The 22,674-nt window shown below is 40.2% G+C and overlaps 1 protein-coding gene across 1 annotated transcript in view; it reads left to right on the top strand.

Annotated features, from left to right (window-relative positions):
• Window positions 1–13,019: 13,019 nt before the first annotated feature.
• SRD5A2 (steroid 5 alpha-reductase 2) overlaps window positions 13,020–22,674 on the top strand; it is a gene marked incomplete at both ends in the record, with an annotated part of 53,264 nt that continues 43,609 nt past the window's right edge. The window contains one exon of the mRNA XM_082672325.1: window positions 13,020–13,300. Coding sequence (XP_082528451.1) covers window positions 13,020–13,300 — 281 coding nt within the window. The remainder of the gene's footprint in view (window positions 13,301–22,674) is intronic.

The raw sequence follows: 22,674 nt of genomic DNA, 5'->3' as shown, positions 1-22,674 counted from the left end.
TGTTTTCCAAATTGGTTGTACTATTTTACATCTCAAGGTACAAAATTTCAAGTTGTTACACATCCTTGTCAACATCTAGGATTTTCACTCTTTTAAATTTTAACCACTCTTTTGGGTATGTAGTAGTATCACATTGTGTTTTAGCTTACATTTTTCTGATGACTAATAATGTGGAACATATTTTTACGTGCTTATTGGCTATTTGTAGATCTTCTTTGTGAAATGTCTATTAAAATATTTTGCCCATTTTGATTTGGTTGTAGGTCATCTAATTATTGAATTGTAAAAGTTATTTACATATTCTGGATACAATTCCTTTGTTGAATATATGTGTGGCAAAAATGTTTTCCAAATGTACGGATTGCCATTTAGTCTTTTTTAAAAACATTTATTTATTTAATTTATTTATTTTTGTCTGTGTTGGGTCTTCGTTGCTCTGCCTGGGCTTTCTCTAGTTGCGGTGAGCAGGGGCTACTTGTCATTGTGGTGCGCGGGCTTCTCATTGTGATGTCTACTCTTGTTGCAGTTGCAGAGCACAGGCTATAGTCACGTGAGCTTCATTAGTTGTGGTTCATGGGCTCAGTAGTTGTGGCTCATGGGCTCTAGAGTGCAGGCTCAGTCGTTGTGGTGTACAGGCTTAGTTGCTCCATGCATGTGGGATCTTCCTGGACAAGGGCTCGAACCCATGTCCCCTGCATTGGCAGGCAGATTCTTAACCACTGCACCACCAGGGAAGCCCTCCATTTAGTCTTCTTAAGTGTGTCTTTGGAAAAAGAAAAAAATTTTTAATCTTGATGAAGTTGATATTTATCATTTTTTCTTTTATACTTTGTTCTTTAGAATGTCTTAAGAAATCTTTATCTAACTCCATGTCACAAAGATTTTATGCTATGTTCTCTTCTATAATTTTAATAGTTTTAACTCATACATATAGATCTATGATCTATTTTTAAAGTTGATTTTATATGTAATGGAAGAGTTGGGGTTTATTTTTTCCATAGAGAGATCTAATTTTTCCAGCACCATTTTTTTCCTCCATTGGATAGCTTTGGCAACTTCTGTTGAAAATCAAACTATACTACAAATCTACAGTAATTCAAAAAGTATGTTACTGGCATTAGAATAGACAAATAGACCAATCCAATGGAACAGAGAGCCCAGAAATAATCCCCTGCATATACAGTCAACTAATATTTGACAAGCGTGCCAGAACACTCAATTGGGAAAGGACAGTCTCTTTAATAAACCTTGCTGGTAAAGCTGGATTTGCAGAAAAATAAAATTGGACCCCTACCTTATACTGCTCACAAAAATTAACTCGCAGTGGATTAAAGACTTTAACATAAGACCTGATACCATAATTCCTAAAAGAAAACAGGGAGGAAACTTCTTGATATCAGTGTTGGCAATTATCTTTTTGGCATGACATCTAAAGCACAAGCAACAAAGGAAAAAAATAGCAAGTGAGACTACATCAAACTAAAAAGCTTCTGCACAGCAAAAGGAACAATCAACAAAATGAATGCAATATATGGAATGGAGAAAATATTTGCAAATCATATGTTGGATAAGAGATTAATATCCAAAATATATAAAGAACTCATACAACTTAATGACAACAACACCAACAAACAAACCAAATAAAGAATGGGCAGAGGACTTCCCTGGTGGTGCAGTGGTTGAGAGTCCGCCTGCCAATGCAGGGGAGACGGGTTCGTGCCCCGGTCCGGGAAGTTCCCACATGCCGCAAAGCGGCTGAGCCCGTGAGCCATGGCCACTGAGCCTGCGCATCCGGAGCCTGTGCTCCGCAATGGGAGAGGCCACAACAGTGAGAGGCCCGAGTACCGCAAAAAAAAAAAAAAAAAAAAAAAAGGGCAGAGGAACTGGATAGATATTTTTCCAAAGAAGAAATACAAATGGCTAACAGGTACATGAGAAAATGCTCAACATCACTAACCATAAGGGAAATGCAAATCAAAACCATGATGAGATATAACCTCACATCTGCTAGAATGGCTATCATCAAGAAAAGAAGGGGGCTTCCCTGGTGGCGCAGTGGTTGAGAGTCCGCCTGCTGATGCAGGGGACGTGGGTTTGTGCCCTGGTCCGGGAAGATCCCACATGCCGCGGAGTGGCTGGGCCCATGAGCCATGGCCGCTGAGCCTGCGTGCCCGGAGCCTGTGCTCCACAATGGGAGAGGCCACACAGTGAGAGGCCCAAAAAAAAAAAAAAAAAAAAGAGAAAGAAAAGAAGAACCCTGAGAAAACCATAATTCAAAAAGAGTCATGTACCAAAATGTTTATTGCAGCTCTGTTTACAATAGCCAGGACATGGAAGCAACCTAAATGTCCATCAACAGATGAATGGATAAAGAAGATGTGGCACATATATACAATGGAATATTACTCAGCCATAAAAAGGTACAAAGCTGAGTTATTTGTAGTGAGGTGGATGGACCTAGACTGTCATGCAGAGTGAAGTAAGTCAGAAAGAGAAAAACAAATACCATATATGGAATGTAAAAAAAAAAAGGTCAGAAGAACCTAGGGGCAAGATGGGAATAAAGATGCAGACCTACTAGAGAATGGACTTGAGGATATGGGGAGGGGGAAGGGTAAGCTGGGACAAAGTGAGAGAGTGGCATGGACATATTTACACTACCAAATGTAAAATAGATAGCTAGTGGGAAGCAGCTGCATAGAAAAGGGAGATCAACTCGGTGACCAACTTAGGTAGCTTTGTGACCACCTAAAGGAGTGGGGTAGGGAGGGTGGGAGGGAGGCAGATGCAAGAGGGAAGAAATATGCGGACATATGTATGTGTATAACTGATTCACTTTGTTATAAAGCAGAAACTAACACACCATTGTAAAGCAATTATACTCTAATAAAGATGTTTAAAAAAAAAGAAAGAAGAGTTAATAAGTGTTGGCAAAGATGTGGAGGAAAGGGAACACTTGTACACTGTTGGTGGGAATGTAAATTAGTTTAGCCACTATGGAAAACTGTATAGAAGTTCCTCAAAAAATTAAAAATAGAACTACCATAAGATCCAGCTTTTGGATATATATCCAAAGAGTATGGAAACAGGATATCAAAAAGATATCTGCACTCCTGTGTTTATTGAGGCATTATTTTACAGTAGCCAAGATATGAAAACAACCTAAGTTTCTATCAGTGGATGAATGGATTAAGAAGACGTAGTATACATATACAATAGAATATTATTCTGCCACTCGTGACAACATGGATGGTGGACCTTGAGGGTATTATGCTGAGTAAGATAACTGAGACAGAGAAAGACAAATGTTGCATGATATCACTTATATGTGAAATGTAAAAAGCTGAACTCATAGGAATGGAGAGTAGAATGGTGGTTACCAGGGTCTGGGGTGTGGGGGAATCGGGGAGAAGGTGTTAAAGGGTGCAAATGTACAACTAGTAAATAAATAAGTTCTGGAGATCTAATACACAACATAGTGACTTATCTTTTCCCTTTCTTGATGGTATTACAGAAAAGGTTTTAGTCTCAATGAAGCCAGTTTATCTATTTTTCTTTTGTCACTTGTACTTTGTGTCATAGCTAAGAAATCATTGTCTAATATAAGGTCATGAAGATTTACACCTCTGTTTTCTTCTAAGAGTTTTATAGTTTTAACTCTCATTTTATGTGTTTGATCAATTTTGAGTTAATTTTTGTATATGGTGTGAGGTAGGGGTCCAGTTTCATTCTTTTGCATGTAGATATCCATTTGCACCAAGACCAGTTGAAAAGTCTACTCCTTTCCCATTGAATGATCTTGGCACTCTTGTTGAAAATCAATTGACCATAGAGGGTATGAACTGATATTTGGACTCTCAGTTCTATAACATTGGTCTATGTTATTATGCTGGTACCACATTGTCTTGATAATTGTTTCTTGGTAGTAAGTTTTGAAGTTGGGAAATACTAGTCCTTCCATTCTTTTCTTCTTTGTAAAGATTGTTTTGTCTATTCTGGGTCTCTTGCATTTCCACGTGGATTTTAGGCTTAACTTTACCATTTCTGAAAAACTCAGTTAAGATTTTGATAGGAATTGAGCCAAATATGTAGATCAGTTTAGAGAGTGTATTAGTCTGCTCAGGTTGCCATAACAAAATATCGTTGACTGGGTGTCTTAAACAGGAATTTGTTTTCACAATTATGAAGATTAGACAGCAAAGATGAAGGTACTAGTAGGGTTGGTGTCTGGCAAGACATCTCTCCCTGGGTTGCAGATGACTGCCTTCTCAATGTGTCCTCACATAGGGTTGTAGTGGGGGGAGAGAGAGAGAGAGAGAGACTGAGAGATCTTCTTCTCAAAAGGTCACAGTCCTATATCTGATGAGAGCTCCATACTTATGACCTCATTTAACCTTATCACCTCCTAAAGACCCTATCTTCAGATACAATCACATTGGGGGTTAGGGTTTCAACATATGAATTTTGTGAAAGCACAATTTACTCTATAGCAGAGAGCATGACATCTAAATAATGTTAAGTCTTTCAATCCATGAACTTGGGATATCTTTCCATTTATTTAAATGTTCTTTAATATCTTTCAGCAATGTTTGTAGTTTTCAGTGTACAAGTCCTTTTGTTAAAATTTTACCTTAGTATTTTTTTTTGGTGCTATTGTAAAAGAATTGTTCTAGTAATTTCATTTCAGGTTTTCATTGCTAGTTTATAGAAATACAATTGATTTTTGTATACTGATCCTGTATCCGGCAACCTTGCTGAACTTTTGTTCTAATAGTTTTTAGTAGATTGCTTATCATTTTTTGTTTTGCGGTACGCGGGCCTCTCACTGTTGTGGCCTCTCCTGTTGTGGAGCACAGGCTCTGGACGCGCAGGCTCAGCAGCCATGGCTCACAGGCCCAGCCGCTCCGTGGCATGTGGGATCTTCCTGGACTGGGGCATGAACCCATATCCCCTGCATTGGCAGGTGGGCTCTCAACCACTGCGCCACCAGGGAAGCCCTTGCTTATCATTTTTATATATAAGATCATGTCATTTGTGAATATAGTTTTACTTCTTTCTTTCCAAACTGTTCCCGCCATCTAACTCTTCTGTGTTTTGTTCTTGTCGTTCCTTTTCTGTTCCCTTCCTTTAGAATTATTTGATTTTTTAAAGATTTTATTTTAATTTTCCTGTTGAATTTATAGCTTTTTAAAATTGAGGTATAGTTGACATATAACATTATATTAGTCTCAGGTATACAACATAGTGATTTGATATTTGTATATATTGTGAAATGATCACCACAATAAGTCTGGTTAACATCCATGCCCATATATAGTAGTTAATCTTTATTACATTTTTATAGGGTTGCCCTATGGACTTCAATTACATTCATAATTTTCACAGTATAGTTATAGTTCTATAACTACATATGGTTATATAGAACTATAGTACAGTTATAGTTATATGCTTCACTTAAAAGATAGAAATATTATAGATAAACAACTTATTGAATATAGTTCCCTGTGCTGCACAGGGAACTATATTTAATATCCTGTAATAAACCATAATGGAAAAGAATATGAAAAAGAATATATATATATATATATATATATATATAAAACTGAATCACTTTGCTATACACCAGAAACTAAAACAACATTGTAAATCAACTGTATACTTCAATAAAAAAAGAAATCTTGCAAACTTATAAACTCATATCTCTTCACCCTTTATGTTATGATTGTTATATGTGGTATAACAACATACATTAAAACTTCATAAAATAGTGTACTACTTTTAGCTTTTAAACAGTTATATGGATTAAAGAATACTGAGAAGAAAAAGGCAAAAATAGGTTTTTTTTGTTACTTTTATCCAGATGTCCATTTCTTTCTTTTTTTTTCATCAGTGATGTGTTTATTGCTGTGGAAAAATAAAGCTCGGGTTGGGCAAAGAGAACAGGAATTTATCACCAGGGCAAGTATCAGTTCACATAAGAAAGACACTTTTATTTGTCCAGAATGAATCTCTCTGGAATCCACAGCTAGAAATCAGGTTGTGTTAGTCAAGGAAGCAGTGATAAATGGTTCACTGTTTTCAGTAAAGCTGCTTGGTTCAAACATTGGAGGAAATATGGTTTCCCAAACATGCATTTCAGAAAATTACACTTACCTTCCTGATTAACACACAATCATGTATTCATCACAGATGTCTTTGTTTTCATTCAGTTTCTTTTTTTAAATTAATTTTTATTGGAGTATAGTTGATTTACAATGTTGTGTAGATGTCCATTTCTGATGCTCTACATTGTTTTCTGAAGATCCATATTTTAATCAAGTATGTTTTCCCTTCAGCCAAAAGAACTTTCTTTACCATTTATTGTAGTGAAGTTATGAATCTTCATAGTTTTTGTTTATCTGAAAATATTTTACCCTCATTATTGAATAATATTTTTGCTGGATATAGTATTCCGGGCATATATTATTTTCTTTCAGCATTTTAAAGATCTCCTCTGATTTACATGTTTTCTGATGAGAAGTTAGCTGTTAATCAGATTGTTGCTCTCCTCTCTATAATGTTGTTTTTATATTGCTGCTTTTATTATTTGTTCTTTATTTTTGACCTTAATAAGTTAAATATGATTTGCTTCAGCATGGGCTTCTTTGTGTTTTTCTGCTTGTTGCTCATTGAATACCTTGAATCTCTCAATTTCTGTCTTTTGTCAATTTTGGGAATATTTCAGCCATTATTTCTTTGCATACTTTTAATGCCCCAATCTGTGTCTTTTGTCCTTGTCTGTTAAGTTGTATAGATTATGGGTTGTATTATTTTTCTCTCATGAATATTATTTCCTTTGTTTTAGATGGTAATTTCCCTGGCTGGTCTTGAACTTCAAACTTTCTTTTGTTTTGTTCAGAATTTTTGTCTTAAGCTGAATTGCTTTGAATCTGTTCTGCATACGTGCAGATGCGGGTAGACAGAATTTGGGGATTCCCTCTCTGGCTCTCTCCTTTCCAGGAATATGGTAGGTTTTTTCCCATGTGTCTATGTTGCTGCTGTGTAGATGATTCAGACTGCACTTAGGCCAGACTAAGAGTCTCAGAAAAGAGGAACTTATGCCTATAGCTGTCCACAACCCCCTTCCATGTGAACATAAACTCCCCATCAGTATCTGTCTGCTGCTGTTTATTCTCCAGTACCTTCAGGTAGGTTTTCTTCCTCTTAGGTTTTTTTTTCTTTTATTTACTTATTTATTTATTTTATTTATTTTTTGGCTGCGTTGGGTCTTCGTTGCTGCATGTGGGCTTTCTCTAGTTGCAGCGAGTGGGGGCTACTCTCTGTTGCCGTGCACGGGCTTCTCATTGCAGTGGCTTCTCTTGTTGAGGAGCACGGGCTCTAGGTGTGTGGGCTTCAGTAGTTGTGGCTCACAGGCTCTAGAGCGCAGGCTCAGTAATTGTGGCACACAGGCTTAGTTGCTCCATGGCATGTGGGAATCTTCCCGCACCAGGGCTCGAACCCGTCCCCTGCACTGGCAGGCAGATTCCCAACCACTGCACCACCAGGGAAATCCTGCTCTTAGGTTTTATCATTGCTTTCTGGCATGTGTGTGTGTGTTTGTGTGTCTGGCAGAATATTAGTCCATCGTGATACCTGGTAGCAAATCTCCTTATCTTCATAAAAATGAAGGATATTTTCAATGGATATGAAATTCTTGGTTGAAAAAACTTTTTCTTTCAGCATTTTAAATATTTCATCATCCTCTGGCTTACATATTTTCTGAGAAATCTGTTGTACTTATTGCCTTTGTTCCTCTATGTCTTTTTTTTCTGGCTACTTAAGGTTTTCCCTTTTATCTCTGGTTCTCAGCAATTTGGTTATGAAATACCTTGGTGTGATTTGAGTGTGTGTGTTTATCTTGCTTGAGGTTTATCAAGGTTCTTGAATTTGTAAGATGGGGTTCTCATCAAATCTGGAAAGTCTTCAAATATTATTTCTTCATTTTTTTTTCTGTCACTCTTCCTTTTTTTTATGGGATTCTATCTATTGTTAGACTTTTTGATGTTGTCCAACAGGTCACTGAGTCTCCATTCATTTCCTCCTCCCCCTATAACCCCAATCTCATTTTTCTCTGTTAGAAATCTCATAATTCTTTTAGATTATTTTTATTATGATGTCTTCACATTTACTAATCTTTTCTTGTGAAATGTCTAGCCTATTATTAATCACATCCAGGGAATTTTTCACTTCAAACTGTTTCATTGTTGTAAGTTCCATTCTTATATTTTCCATTTATCTCATTATGTTAATTTTTAAAAATCCTTAAGCATATTGAGTATATTAAAATAGGTATTTTAGGGTATTTGTCTGTTAATCCAGCATCTCTGTCATTTCTGGGTCTGTTTCTGTTGACCGATTTTCTTCTTGGTTATGTGACACATTTTTTTGCTTCTTGATGTGTGTAGTGAAGAATTAAATTTATCCAAAGAGAGGTCTGGTCTTTGTGCCAGTTCCTTGGGGATAGCCTCTAAACCCTTGGGATAAAGAATTTGGTTAGCTCTTTCCCCAGTTCTGGAAAGTGGCCCCGAAATCCTTGGAATTTCCTTAGTGATAGGAGTATCTTTGCTGTTCATGGGGGCCCTGATAGTTTATACTAAGTAGCTGACTCAGAATGGGGGTTGGCCATGCCAGAATGACCAACTATGTGATTAGAGGGTTGGGATTTGAGCCACGTGATATCAGCCTGACCTCTGAGGAGCAGAGCAGGGCTGGAGATTGAGTTCAGTCACATAGCCAGTGAACAATCAATTGTGAATGAAACCTTAATAAAAAATATGGACACTGAAGCTTGGATGAGCTTTCCTGGTAGGCAAGCCACTGCAATTGTCACACACTGATGTGCTGAGAAGGTAGTGGATCCTGACTCCATGGGGAGAGGACAAGAAAACTTCATGTTTGGGGCCACCCCCCTTGACCTAATCTCTTTTTTTGGCTAGCTCTGATTTATGTCTTTTTGCTATAGTAAAGCTGTAATCATCAATATATTACTTTCCTGAGTTCTGTGAGTTGCTCTAGAGAATTACTGAACCTGAAGGTTTAGTGGGAACCCTCATATTTGTAGTGAGCTGTTCAGAAGTATGTGTGGCCTGGAGACCCCTGAAGTTACTTGTATCTGAAGTGAGGGCAGTCTTGTGGAGGACTGTGTCCTAAACCTCTGAAGTTTGGATCAACTTGAGTAGTTGGTGTCAGAAGTCAACACAACATGTCTAGTAACTTGGGGGATGTTAGATATTGTGAAGGCTACATTGTTACTTGTCTGTATGTAATTGTCTCCCTTTAAAGAGGGTTGGACATTGTTAAATTACTTGTGAATCATCTTGATCTTTTGGGGGGATTGATTGAACATTTTGTTAGGAAGGTAGTCTTCACTGTAAAAATAAATTATTCCTACCACTAAAGCATGACCTTCTGGGATCACTACTGAATTTCCCAGGTGATCTCTTTCTCTCTCTGACACACACACACACACACACACACACACACACGCACACACCAGCCATACCCCAATCATCTCTTATATCAGGCTCTTATACTTTGGACCACTATTCGCCTGACTTAATCACCCCAGTGCCAGGTACCAGCCAACTAGAAATAACCCCTACAACCAACAGCCCACTGAAAATATTCAAACTAGCCAATCCTAAGTCTGCTTACCTTACCTTGTCCATTCCTTCCTGCAGAAACCACAATAAAGCTCTTGTCCATGATTTCCTGTCACTCCCTCTGCCTACTGACTGAGCCTGATTCTTCCCTGTGTTGTCTTGTGTGGCTTGCTGTGTCTCCTGTTTCTGGGGATCTGTGAGTATAAACTTCCTTCATGATGGTCATTTCCATGTCTGCATGCCTTACCATACTGATTAAAATAAATTTCCAGTACCATTAAAACACACACAAAAAGTAAATACTGTATGACTATATTATGTAAAGTTCAAAAGTTGGCATAACTAAAAAAAAAAAAAAAAGCTGGCATAACTAATTATGATGTCAGAAGTCAGGGTGGTGGTTATTCTGGGAGGGGATGTAAGGAGGCCTGAGGGGAGGATGTAAGGAGGCCTGAGGGGAGCTTCTGGTATGCTAGCAATCAGTTTCTTGACTTAGGTGCTGGTTGCAAGAATGTGTTCAGGTTGTGCAAATCAATCAAGTTGTATATTTCCAATCTGAGCACTTTCTTTATGCATGTAATTCAGAGCAGTTGCATTACTGGTTCCAGTTCTCTACCTCTCCCTGTATCCCTGTCCTTTGCCATGTAACTTTGCAATACTTTCCTATTCTGATTGTGGAATCCACAATGTGACTTGATTTGGACAACAGAAAAAGTACAAAATAAGAGTGTACTAGTTCTTGGCCTGAGCCTCAAGAGGTCTTTTGTGTTTCTTGTCCTCTTGTACTTCTGTTATTGAGACTGTATAGATATGGTGGGGCTAGCTCACTTATGCTAGGACCAGAGCCATGTGGAACAGAGCTGGCTCAGCTAAGGTTCTCCATCCAAACCCAGCCTGGAGCAGGCCTCTCAGTTGCTCAGCAGATGAATGAGTGAGCATAGGCAAGATCAGCCAAGCCTAGCCTAGGACCTGACCTCCAGCTGACTCACAGATGCATAATCTGAAGATAACTGACTTTTAGGGTAGTTTGTTATGCAGCAAAAGCTAACTGCTACAGTAGTGGAAAAAAGATGATGAGGACCAAAATTGGGCAAAGTTGTAAGAAAAGAGAGGAGAGAATTGGGACAGGAGAAATTTCATTAAAAAAAAAGTATTCCATCAAGTTGGGTTTGAAATGTCACACTGCCTATTATCCTGATACTGTATGTTATCAAGAAATATAGGGACTTCCCTGGCAGTCCAGTGGTTAAGACTTCACCTTCCAATGCAGGGGGTGCGGGTTTGATCCCTGGTCTGGGAGCTAAGATCCCACATGCCTCATGGCCAAAAACCAAAGCATAAAATAAAAGAAGCAATACTGTAACAAATTCAGTAAAAACTTTAGAAGGGTCCACATCAAAAAAATCTTAAAAAAAAAAAAAAGAAATCTAGAATTTCCTGAGTCTGCAAGCCAGCCTCCCAGGGAGGCTATGGCTATTTCGGACAGAGAAGAGGTAACCAAGAACACACAGGGAGGATCTGGGTGTGGGTGGAGGAGAGTGGAGGGGAAGATAAATGGGTTTAGTTTTGGGTAGGGTTGAATTTGAGGTCTCTGAAGGACATCCAAGTAGAGTTGTCCAGCAGGGAGGAAACGCAGATGAGAAGCTCCAGTCTTTGCTGGAGGTCTAGATTTGGGTGTTCTCAACTATCAAGTGGTAAATAAGGAATCTGGGACTGGATCTGGAAAGCCAGTGCAAAGGCGGCTCTAGGTATCTGTGAGAGCTGAGCCTGGCCACTCCATGGAGAGTGCTTCAGCCAATATGGGTGGTTCCTACAGGGTGGTCAACTGAAAACTGAAGCCTATTTACAATTTAATTTTTAACCCAACAGGAAAGTGGTGAATACCTCTTCAGCAAGCAGAGGGCATCACCATACACCACCGTGTCCCAGGAATCAGGAAACAATCTCACACTGGGCAGGTGAAACACTATGTACCTTTCATTGGAATAGCTGGTAGGACAGGGCAGGAGTGGATGGAGTAATACTGAGTGGGGCTCCTGAGCGGCAGTTAGTGGGAACAAAGGGCGAAGGATGAAGAAAGCGCCCAAGAAAGGGGAGGGAGAGCAAGGGAAAGATGGGTGGAGCCTGAAGTAGGGACAAGAGAAGAGAATTAACAGGGATGAAGCAATCAAGGGAGGTGGGACAAGAAGATGAGGAGGCAAACAGCAGGTGGGAAGAGGAGGCCAACCTGGGAGGAGAAAACTGGATTAAAGAAAGAAGAGGGAAAAAGGGGTACAAAATATATGAAGAAGGCAGTTAAGCAAGTCCGGATACTGAATCAGAGAAGGGAAGAGGAAACAGATAATGAACGAGGGGGTGAAGAATGACAGGAGGGCAGCAAATAGAAGGGAGAGAGAAAGAACCGCGTCTTAGGTGTTCTAGAGCCCAGCTGCACTTCAAAGGGCAACATCATATGGAACTCGATTCATCCGCTCCAGGAGATGGGAGAGGGTGTCCCGCGGCTGAAGCCCTAGACATGAGCCTGAATCTGGACCAGCTCGGGAAGAGGAGAGGCTAGGGCAGACAGACAGGATCACTACTCAGGGTCGAAATCCGTGCTTCCACGCCCACGCTCAGTCGGCTGTCTCTTCAAAGCAGAGAGAAAGCAGAGGAAATAAGGGTGGGGAGAGGCTGGTACCTGCCTGGGGGCGAGGTGGTGTGGAGGGGCCACTAATGACGAAAGTGGCCAAGGAGAGCGGCGCCCCAGCGCAGAAGGCCTGGGGGACGCGGGAAGTGGCTGGAGGCTGGGCCCAGAGTCGAAGGAAGGATTCAGGGTTGAGTGGAAGCTGGCGGAGAGTGAAGGAGCACAGGGAACCGGAGGGGTTGGGGAGATTCTGGTTGCGGATGGTCAGAGGGTGGGAACTGCGTGGCCACCACAGAGGGTGTGTGTTAGAGCGGAAGAACTACCCTGGCTAAGTCGTACCTGTAGTTTTCTATTTCCTAGTCCCAGAAGTTGCAGCATCAGAGGTTGATGGGTGAAGAACAAATCTTCGAAGGGTAGTTAGAAGGAGAGAACAGTGGCAGGATGTGGAGAGGGGCGGACGCGCGGGCGACGGCGCGAATATGGGCTAAAGGAAGGGCGCAGGACACTAAGTTGGCTCCACGAAAGCCTTCATCCACTCTCCGCCTGGCTGCTTTCCGAAGTGCCAGCCCTGCGAAAGGGGCATCGCTGCTGAGCCTAGCCAGGGCTGGCCACTCTGAGATGGGAGGTAGGATAGAGGGGCGGGAGCCAAGGCCGAAGGGGCGGACACGGGGTGGCGTCTAGCTCTCCATAAAGGGGCGGCGAGGGCCGCGCTCTCTTCTGCGCTGGCAGCGGCCATCAGCGGGGAACAGGGCGCAATGTCCGTTCGCTGCCAGGAGAGTCCGGTGCTGGCAGGCAGCGCCACTTTGGCTGTCCTGGGGGCACTGGTTCTGTGCCTCGCGGAGCCCGCCGGCTACGGGAAGTACACGGAGAGCCGAATGCCCGTGGCTACCCGGCTGTCCGCCCGCGCCGCCTGGTTCCTGCAGGAGCTGCCCTCCTTCGCGGTGCCCGCGGGGATCCTCGCCGGGCAGCCCTGCTCTCTCTTCGGCCAGCCTGCGACTGTGCTTCTGGGCCTCTTCTGCGCACATTACTTCCACAGGTAGCATAGCGTTTTCCCTTGAGGGTGCGGAGCGCAGCGCACTGTCAGGCTCCCGGCGTCCAGGAGCGCAGCGCGCGGCGCGAGCCGCTGCAAGGAACGCGGAGTGCCGCGCGAGGGGAGCACCTGGCCGGGCCGGGGCTGCGGGCCAGACGCGGGCTAGTGGAGGAGCGATCGCGGGCAGACGCCGCCTTCACTCTCCACGGCCCCGCGCGCGTCTCGGGTCCGCTTCGAATCCTTGGCCTGCTCCGGGGAAAGCGGTGGAGCGGGGCGGGAGGCAAGCTGGAAAGCTCAAGCTGGGCAGAGCTCTTGGCTCAGACAGTTACCTCTCCAACTCCGCGCCGTCCCGCGTCACCTGTGGCGTCTTGCCCACCACCCCTTCTCGTTCTTCCTTCACCTTTCCTTTGCAGGGTGGGGGCGGGCTGGTTCTGAGATCTTGAGGGAGTCTAAGTATTGGCATCTCCCGAAGGAAACTCGGCTCAGAGGGACTGGATCAATGTATCTCCGCAGGGAGATGGGCAGACCCAGACCCTGGACTTAACGGTGAGAAAGAGAACGTGATGGGAACCCACTGACCTGAGCAGAGTCCCACTTCTCAGGAACCACCGAAAAGGGACCGCACTCACCACCAACTCGTTGCAAGTTCCGCTGGCACTAAAGTGTGGATGGGTTGAAGTTAACTTAGAGCTCAAATGTTCTGAATTAAAAGTCCCAAATTCAGGAGAACTTTACCTTCTGCTCTGAGAAGGAAAGACAGGAAAGAAACCAAGGGCTTTCAAGATTCGGAGAATAGATGTTCAAAAGAGACTCCTAGGAGAAGAGAAGAGCTTAAGATTCAGTTGCCTACCATGCCTAGTCATTTACCGTCTGTCGTCCCATGTAGCCCCATAGTAACCTTGTGAGATATGTATTTACTGTGCCCACTTTATAGACAAAGGAACTGAGGCTGTGTAAGGTTAAGTGACTGAATGAAGATGATACAGCTAGTGCCCAGCCAAATTCAAATCTAAGCCTGTGAAACTCCATGGTTTAAGACTTTCCCACCATGTTAAGCAGGCGGATACTCTGCAAGGAGAAAACAGGATCCATGGACAGAGAAAAGTTGCCAAACCAAATCAAGAACTGGAACAGAGGCACAGCCTTATTTTGCGTAGAGAATTTATGGGGTAAAAAAAATCAAGGAAATCTAGATTAGAAATTAGGGTAAAGAATTCCTCTGGAAGCTGAAAGGCATGATCCTCTCTCATAAGGATCATAAGGGAAAAGTGATGCCTCATTTTGGGAAAAGGAAGTGTAGAGAAACAAGTTTTAACCTCTCTTTCCATATAATCCCTTCTTATCTTCTGGATCTTTTTTAGTGGTCAAGATTTAATACTTATGCAATTTTAACTGGATTCTCACTCTTTTAATAATTATTGCCAAGCAACCATTTCATAAATGGGTGTCCTTTCTGGAGCTATTTACTAACCATTTTATTTTATCCAGATTTAGGTGGTTTAATTTGCACAGAAAGAAGGATGTTGGGTGTAGGAGATAAGAGACCAGCTTTTGATTTCACTGTTTTTGGAAAAGACATTTGACAGAAAAATGAGATTTTATCAGGCAATTACTTTTAACTTCTAAAACTACTGTCTATTAGCACCATAAACAATATTTTTATGAGTTCATTTCATCTTACAGTATTGATTAGTGCTTTCTGACACTCCTATTAACATAAGTTTTAGACTTGTTTTTAAAGCCAAAAGGTACTTTGCCTTAGTAAATTATGACAAGTACATTTAAAAAACCAAGGAAGTAATTACTCATAAAATGAATATCAACATACTGTTCACCTTCTTCAGGGGAAAATTTAAAATGTAAAATTTAGAGGATTTGGGGATTGATTCTGCCTGAGGGAAAATTCCCCACAGAAAACACAACTCAGAGTGAGTGAGTTGTCCCTAAGGAATGAAGATGTGATGTTTGTCCACCATTCCCTTTGTGTGAACTCTTTCTTTGTGGCCACTGGACTGTTGAATCTATTATCATTTTGAGTGCTTACAAGGGGTTACGCTCTGTGCTAAACACTATGTGAGTTATCTACTAATCCTCATACCAGCCCATTGAGGAAGCACTATTATCACCCCCATTTTGCAGGTGGAAAACTGGGGTGAGAAAAGCTTAAATAACTTGCCCAAGGTCACAAAGTAACCAGGGAGCCAGGGTTCAGATACAGGGAATCTGAATCCAGATCTTAGACTGTTAGCTACCATGATAAACTGTTTTATATTTGTTCTTGCTGCCTTGTTCTTGCCTTTTAAAAATTATATTTAGGCTTAAAATTATTTTTTAATTATAAAAATAATGAATGTTTACTAAAGAAAAAATGAAAAGTACAAAAGTAGAAAAATTCCCATAATTTCAACACTTAAGTACATTAATTGTTAATGTTTTGGAACATTTCCATCAAGGTTCTTTTTTTTTTTATCTTTATTGGGGTATAATTGCTTTACAATGGTGTGTTAGTTTCTGCTTTATAACAAAGTGAATCAGTTATACATATACATATGTTCCCATATCTCTTCCCTCTTGCGTCTCCCTGCATCAAGGTTCTAATTTTTCTTGGTCAATTTTTATACATGCTTGCTATATTGAATATATGTAGGTTTTAGTTCTGCTTGATTACTGTCTATAATAAATATTTTTCCACATTATCATAGAATCTTAGTAAATATCATCTTAGTGGCTGCTTGTTATTTCATCTAAAAACAATAATTTATCCATTAATCTATAGTTTTTTGATAATTTTAATATTTTAAAAACATAATTTATATTAAATTGGACATTTAATTTGTCTTTTTATTTTGGCTAAATAAGGTTATGATGTACATTTTTGCACCTAAATTTTTTTCAGAAGTCATCACTATTCTCTTAGCCAAGATTCCCAGAAGTGGTTCAAAGTTATGAGCATTTTTGCCTTGAGGTTTTAGGAGTCATTAGGCTTGATAGTGAGGGCACATTAAGGAAAAAGCTCCAGGCTGCCTTGGCTTTACCCTGTGCCGTGCGTAGCTATGACACAGAGAATACGATGGAAGAACAGGGGTTCAGGAGAAAGCTGGCTCAGCTGTGGCTTAGACTCTTTTGCAAAATGTCCATTGGGGGCTATTCAGAAAAGCAATATGTCCCATTGGATAGAAGGTGAAACTCTGCACTTTTCTCCATACAAGGGTGACATGCTAGAATGTGAGTCCCACAAGGGCAAGGATTTTTATCTCATTTGTTCATGGCTGTGTCCTCAGTGTATAGAAAAGTGCCAGTACATATTTGGTACTCACTAAAATTTGTTGAATGCATGAATGAACTCTACTTCTGACATCAGTACAGGCAGTCAGAATTGTGGGAGGGCTAGCAATTACTTAGGAATCATTGCTGAGATTGCATGGCTAGGTCAACTCAGATCATTCTCTTCCCTTCAGAATCTATTGTTGTGGATATTTGGTTGGTTTAGCTACATGAAAATGACTGCTGTGTAAGCATGTTGCCTAATCCCACATCTAGAGTTGTTTGAAGTCAGAGTTATCTCACCTCTTGTTGACCTTGACTACGGCCTGGAATGATCCTTTCCCCCCACTCTCTGATTCATCATTTTCTCGAGATGCCTTGGTGTCTCACGCAATGGTCATCACAACACCTATGCCTGTGGGAGCTTATGTTTTTTCAAGACTTGGGTGTGACCTTGGTATTTAGATGAAAAAGAAAACTGTTTTCAAATAAAGGTGACTATTCTGTAAAAAGTTGCTGGCAGTGTGACCTTCCTTGATGCACATGCAGAAGCAGAGGGCAATGCACACATTAGAGTCTGTTTGAATTTGGAAAGAACTTTCCTGGGGTTTAGATGCTGAAAATAATGACATTTTCTATTCAGCCTAATAAAATGATGGATTAAATGGGAGGTCTTTTTTTTCTTTCTTTGAATTTTATTTATTTTTTTATACAGCAGGTTATTATTAGTTATCCATTTTATACATATCAGTGTATATATGTCAATCGCAATCTCCCAGTTCATCACACCACACCCCGCCCCCCCCACCACTTTTCCCCCTTTGTGTCCATACATTTGTTCTCTACATCTGTGTCTCTATTTCTGCCCTGGAAACAGGTTCGTCTGTACCATTTTTCTAGGTTTCACATATATGCGTTAATATATGATATTTGTTTTTCTCTTTCTGACGTACTTCACTCTGTATGACAGTCTCTAGATGCATCCACGTCTCTACAAAATGAGCCTATTTCGTTCCTTTTTATGGCTGAGTAATATTCCATTGTATATATGTACCACATCTTTTTTTTTTTTTTTTTTTTTTGCGGTATGCGGGCCTCTCACTGTTGTGGCCTCTCCTGTTGTGGAGCACAGGCTCTGGACACACAGGCTCAGCAGCCATGGCTCACGGGCCTAGCCGCTCTGCAGCATGTGGGATCTTCCCAGACCGGGGCATGAACCTGTGTCCCCTGCATCGGCAGGTGGACTCTCAACCACTGCGCCACCAGGGAAGCCCCCACATCTTCTTTATCCATTTGTCCGTTGATGGGCATTTAGGTTGCTTCCATGACCTGGCTATTGTACATGGTGCTGCAGTGAATATTGGTGTGCATGTGTCTTTTTGAATTATGGTTTTCTCTTGAGTATATGCCCAGTAGTGGGTTTGCTGGGTGATATGGTACTTCTATTTTTAGTCATTTAAGGAACATCCATACTGTTCTACATACTGGCTGTATCAATTTACATGCTTGCCAACAGTACAAGAGGGTTCCCTTTTCTCCACACCCTCTCCAGCATTTGTTGTCTGTAAATTTTCTGATGACGCCCATTCTAACGGGTGTGAGGTGAAAACTCGTAGTTTTGATTTGCATTTCTCTAATAATTAGTGATGTTGAGCAGCTTTTCATGTGCTTCTTGCCCATCTGTATGTCTTCTTTGGAGAAATGTCTATTTAGGTCTTCTGCCCATTTTTTGATTGGGTTGTTTGTTTTCTTAATATTGAGCTGCATGAGCTGTTTATATATTTTGGAGATTAATCCTTTGTCCGATGATTCACTTGCAAATATTTTCTCCCATTCTGAGGGTTGTCTTTTCGTCTTGTTTGTAGTTTCCTTTGCTTTATAAAAGCTTTTAAGTTTCATTAGGTCCCATTTGTTTATTTTTGTTTTTATTTCCATTACTCTAGGAGGCGGATCAAAAAAGACCTTGCTGTAATTTATGTCAAAGAGTGTTCTTCCTATATTTTCCTCTAAGAGTTTTATAGTGTCTGGTCTTACATTTAGGTCTCTAATCCATTTTGAGTTTATTTTTGTGTATGGTGTTAGGGAGTGTGCTAATTTCATTCTTTTATATGTAGCTGTCCAGTTTTCCCTGCACCACTTATTGAAGAGACTGTCTTTTGTCCATTGTATATCCTTGCCTTCTTTGTCATAGATTAGTTGACCATAGGTGTGTGGGTTTATCTCTGGGCTTTCTATCCTGTTCCATTGATCTATATTTCTGTTTTTTGTGTTGTGTACCATGTTGTCTTGATTACTGTAGCTTTGCAGTATACTCTGAAGTCAGGCTATAGTCTGATTCCTCCAGCTCCATTTTTTTCCCTCAAGACTGCATTGGCTATTTGGGGTCTTTTGTGTCTACGTACAAATTTTAAGATTTTTTTGTTCTAGTTCTGTAAAATATGCCTTTGGTAATTTGATAGGGATTGCATTGAATCTGTAGATTCCTTTGGATAGTATAGTCAGTTTCACAATATTGATTCTTCCAATCCAAGAACATGGTATATTCTCTCCATCTGTTTCTATCATCTTTAATTTATTTCAACAGTGTCTTATAGTTTTCTGTATACAGGTATTCTGTCTCCCTAGGTAGGTTTGTTCCTAGGTATTTTACTCTGTTGCAATGGTAAATGGGAGTGTTTCCTTAGTATCTCTTTCAGATTTTTCATTATTAGTATATAGGAATGCAAGGGATTTCTGCGCATTAATTTTGTATCCTGCAACTTTACCAAATTCATTGATTAGCTCTAGTAGTTTTCTGGTAGCATCGTTAGGATTCTCTATGTATAGTATCATGTCATCTGCAAACAGTAACAGTTTTACTTCTTTTCCAATTTGTATTAATTTATTTCTTTTTCTCCTCTGATTGACGTGGCTAGGACTTCCAAAACTATGTTGAATAATAGTGGCAAGAGTGCACATCCTTGTCTTGTTCCTGATCTTAGAGGAAATGCTTTCAGTTTTTCACCATTGAGAATAATGTTTGTTGTGGGTTTGTCATATATGGCCTTTAATATGTTGAGGTAGGTTCCTTCTGTGCCCACTCTCTGGAGAGTTTTTATCATAAATGGGTGTTGAATTTTGTCAAAAGCGTTTTCTGCATTTATTGAGTTGATCATATGGTTTTTATTCTTCAATTTGTTAATATGGTGTATCACATTGATTGATTTGAGTATATTGAAGAATCCTTGCATCCCTGGATAAAACCCACTTAATTGTGGTGTATGATCCTTTGAATGTGTTGTTGGATTCTGTTTGCTAGTATTTCGTTGATGATTTTTGCATCTATATTCATCACTCAGTGATATTGGTTTGTAATTTTCTTTTTTTGTACTATCTTTGTCTGGTTTTGGTATCAGGGTAATGGTGGCTTCGTACAATGGGTTTGGGAGTGTTCCTTCCTCTGCAATTTTTTGGAAGTGTTAGAGAAGGATGGGTGTTAGCTCTTCTCTAAATGTTTGATAGAATTCACCTGTGAAGCTATCGGGTCATGGACTTTTGTTTTTTGGAAGGTTTTTAATCACAGTTTGAATTTCATTACTCGTGATTGGTCTGTTCATGATTTGTATTTCTTCCTGGTTCAGTCTTGGAAGGTTATACCTTTCTAAGACTTTGTCCATTTCTTCCAGGTTGTCCATTTTATTTGCATAGAGTTGCTTGTAGTAGTCTCTTAGGATGCTTTGTATTTCTGTGGTGTCTGTTGTAATTCTCCTTTTTCATTTCTAATTTTATTGATTTGTGTCCTCTCCCTCTTTTTCTTGATGAATCTGGCTAATGGTTTATCAATTTGGTTTATCTTCTCAATGAACCAGCTTTTAGTTTTATTGATCTTTGCTATTGTTCTCTTTGTTTCTATTTCATTTATTTCTGCTCTGATCTTTATGATTTCTTTCCTTCTGCTAACTTTGGGTTTTCTTTGTTCTTCTTTCTCTAATTCCTTTAGGTGTAAGGTTAGATTATTTATTTGATATTTTTCTTGTTTCTTGAGGTAGGCTTGTAGAGCTATAAACTTCCCTTTAGAACTACTTTTGCTGCATCCCATAGGTTTTGGATTGTCGTGTATTCATTGTCATTTGTCTCTAGGTATTTTTTGATTTCCTCTTTGATTTCTGTAGTGATCTCTTGGTTATTTAGTAACGTAGTGTTTAGCCTCCATGTGTTTTTGTTTTTACGTTTTTTTCCCCTGTAATTCATTCTAATCTCATAGTGTTGTGGTCAGAAAAGATGCTTGATGTGATTTCAATTTTCTTCAAGTTACTGAGGCTTGATTTGTGAACCAAGATGTAATCAATCCTGAAGAATGTTCCGTGCACACTTGAGAAGAAAGTGTAATCTGCTGTTTTTGGATGGAATGTCCTATAAATATTAAATCTATCTGGTCTGTTGTGTCATTTAAAGCTTCTGTTTCCTTACTTATTTTCATTTTGGATCATCTGTCCATTGGTGTAAGTGAGGTGTTAAAGTCCCCCACTATTATTGTGTTACTGTCGATTTCTTCTTTTACAGCTGTTAGCAGTTGCCTTATGTATTGATGTGCTCCTATGTTGGGTGCACATATGTTTATAATTGTTAAACCTTCTTCTTGGATTGATCACTTGATCATTATGTAGTGTACTTCCTTGTCTCTTGTAACGTTCTTTATTTTAAAGTCTATTTTATCTGATATAAGTATTGCTACTCCAGCTTTCTTTTGATTTCCATTTGCATGGAATATCTTTTTCCATCCCCTCACTTTCAGTCTGTATGTGTCCCTAGGTCTGAAGTGGGTCTCTTGTAGACAGCATATATATGGGTCTTGTTTTTGTATCCATTCAGCCAGCCTGTGTCATTTGGTTGGAGCATTTTTCCATTCACGTTTAAGGTAATTATCAATATGTATGTTCCTATGACCATTTTCTTAATTGTTTTGGGTTTGTTTTTGTAGGTCCTTTTCTTCCCTTGTGTTTCCCACTTAGAGAAGTTCCTTTAGCATTTGTTGTGGAGCTGGTTTGGTGGTGCTGATTTCTCTTAGCATTTGCTTGTCTGTAAAGCTTTTGATTTCTCCATCGAATCTGAATGAGATCCTTGCTGGGTAGAGTATTCTTGGTTATAGGTTCTTCCCTTTCATCACTTTAAGTGTATCATGCCACTCCCTTCTGGCTTGTAGAGTTTCTGCTGAGAAATCAGCTGTTAACCTTATGGGAGTTCCCTTGTATGTTATTTGTCGTTTTTCCCTTGCTGCTTTCAATAATTTTTCTTTGTCTTTAATTTTTGCCAAATTGATTACTATGTGTCTTGGTGTGTTTCTCCTAGGGTTTATCCTGTATGGGACTCACTGCACTTCCTGGACTTGGGTGGCTATTTCCTTTCCCATGTTAGGGAAGTTTTCGACTATAATCTCTTCAAATATTTTCTCGGGTCCTTTGTTTCTCTCTTCTCCTTCCGGGACCCCTATAATGTGAATGTTTTTGCATTTAATGTTGTCCCAGAGGTCTCTTAGGCTGTCTTCACTTCTTTTCATTCTTTTTTCGTTATTCTGTTCTGCAGCAGTGAATTCTGCCATTCTCTCTTCCAGGTCACTTTTCCTTTCTTCTGCCTCAGTTATTCTGCTATTGATTCCTTCTAGTGTAGTTTTCATTTCAGTTATTGTATTGTTCATCTCTGTTTGTTTGTTCTTTAATTCTTCTAGGTCTTTGTTAAACATTTCTTGCATCTTCTCCATCTTTGCCTCTATTGTTTTTCCGAGGTCCTGGATCATCTTCACTATCATTATTCTGAATTCTTTTTCTGGAAGGTTGCCTATCTCTACTTCATTTAGTTGTTTTTCTGGGGTTTTATCTTGTTCCTTCATGTGGTATGTAGCCCTCTGCCTTTTCATCTTGTCTATCTTTCTGTGAATGTTGTTTTTGTTCCACAGGCTGTAGGATTGTAGTTCTTGCTTCTGCTGTCTGCCCTCTAGTGGATGAGGCTATCTAAGAGGCTTGTGCAGGTTTCCTGATGGGAGGGACTGGTGGTAGGTAGAGCTGGGTGTTGCTCTGGTGGGCAGAGCTCAGGAAAACTTTAATCTGCTTGACTGCTGATGGGTGGGGCTGGGTTCCCTC

The sequence above is a fragment of the Grampus griseus genome (genome assembly GCF_964374135.1).
Source record: "Grampus griseus genome assembly, chromosome: 15".
NCBI classification, from domain to species: Eukaryota; Metazoa; Chordata; class Mammalia; order Artiodactyla; family Delphinidae; genus Grampus; species Grampus griseus.
This window is presented reverse-complemented; position numbering and strand designations above follow the sequence as displayed.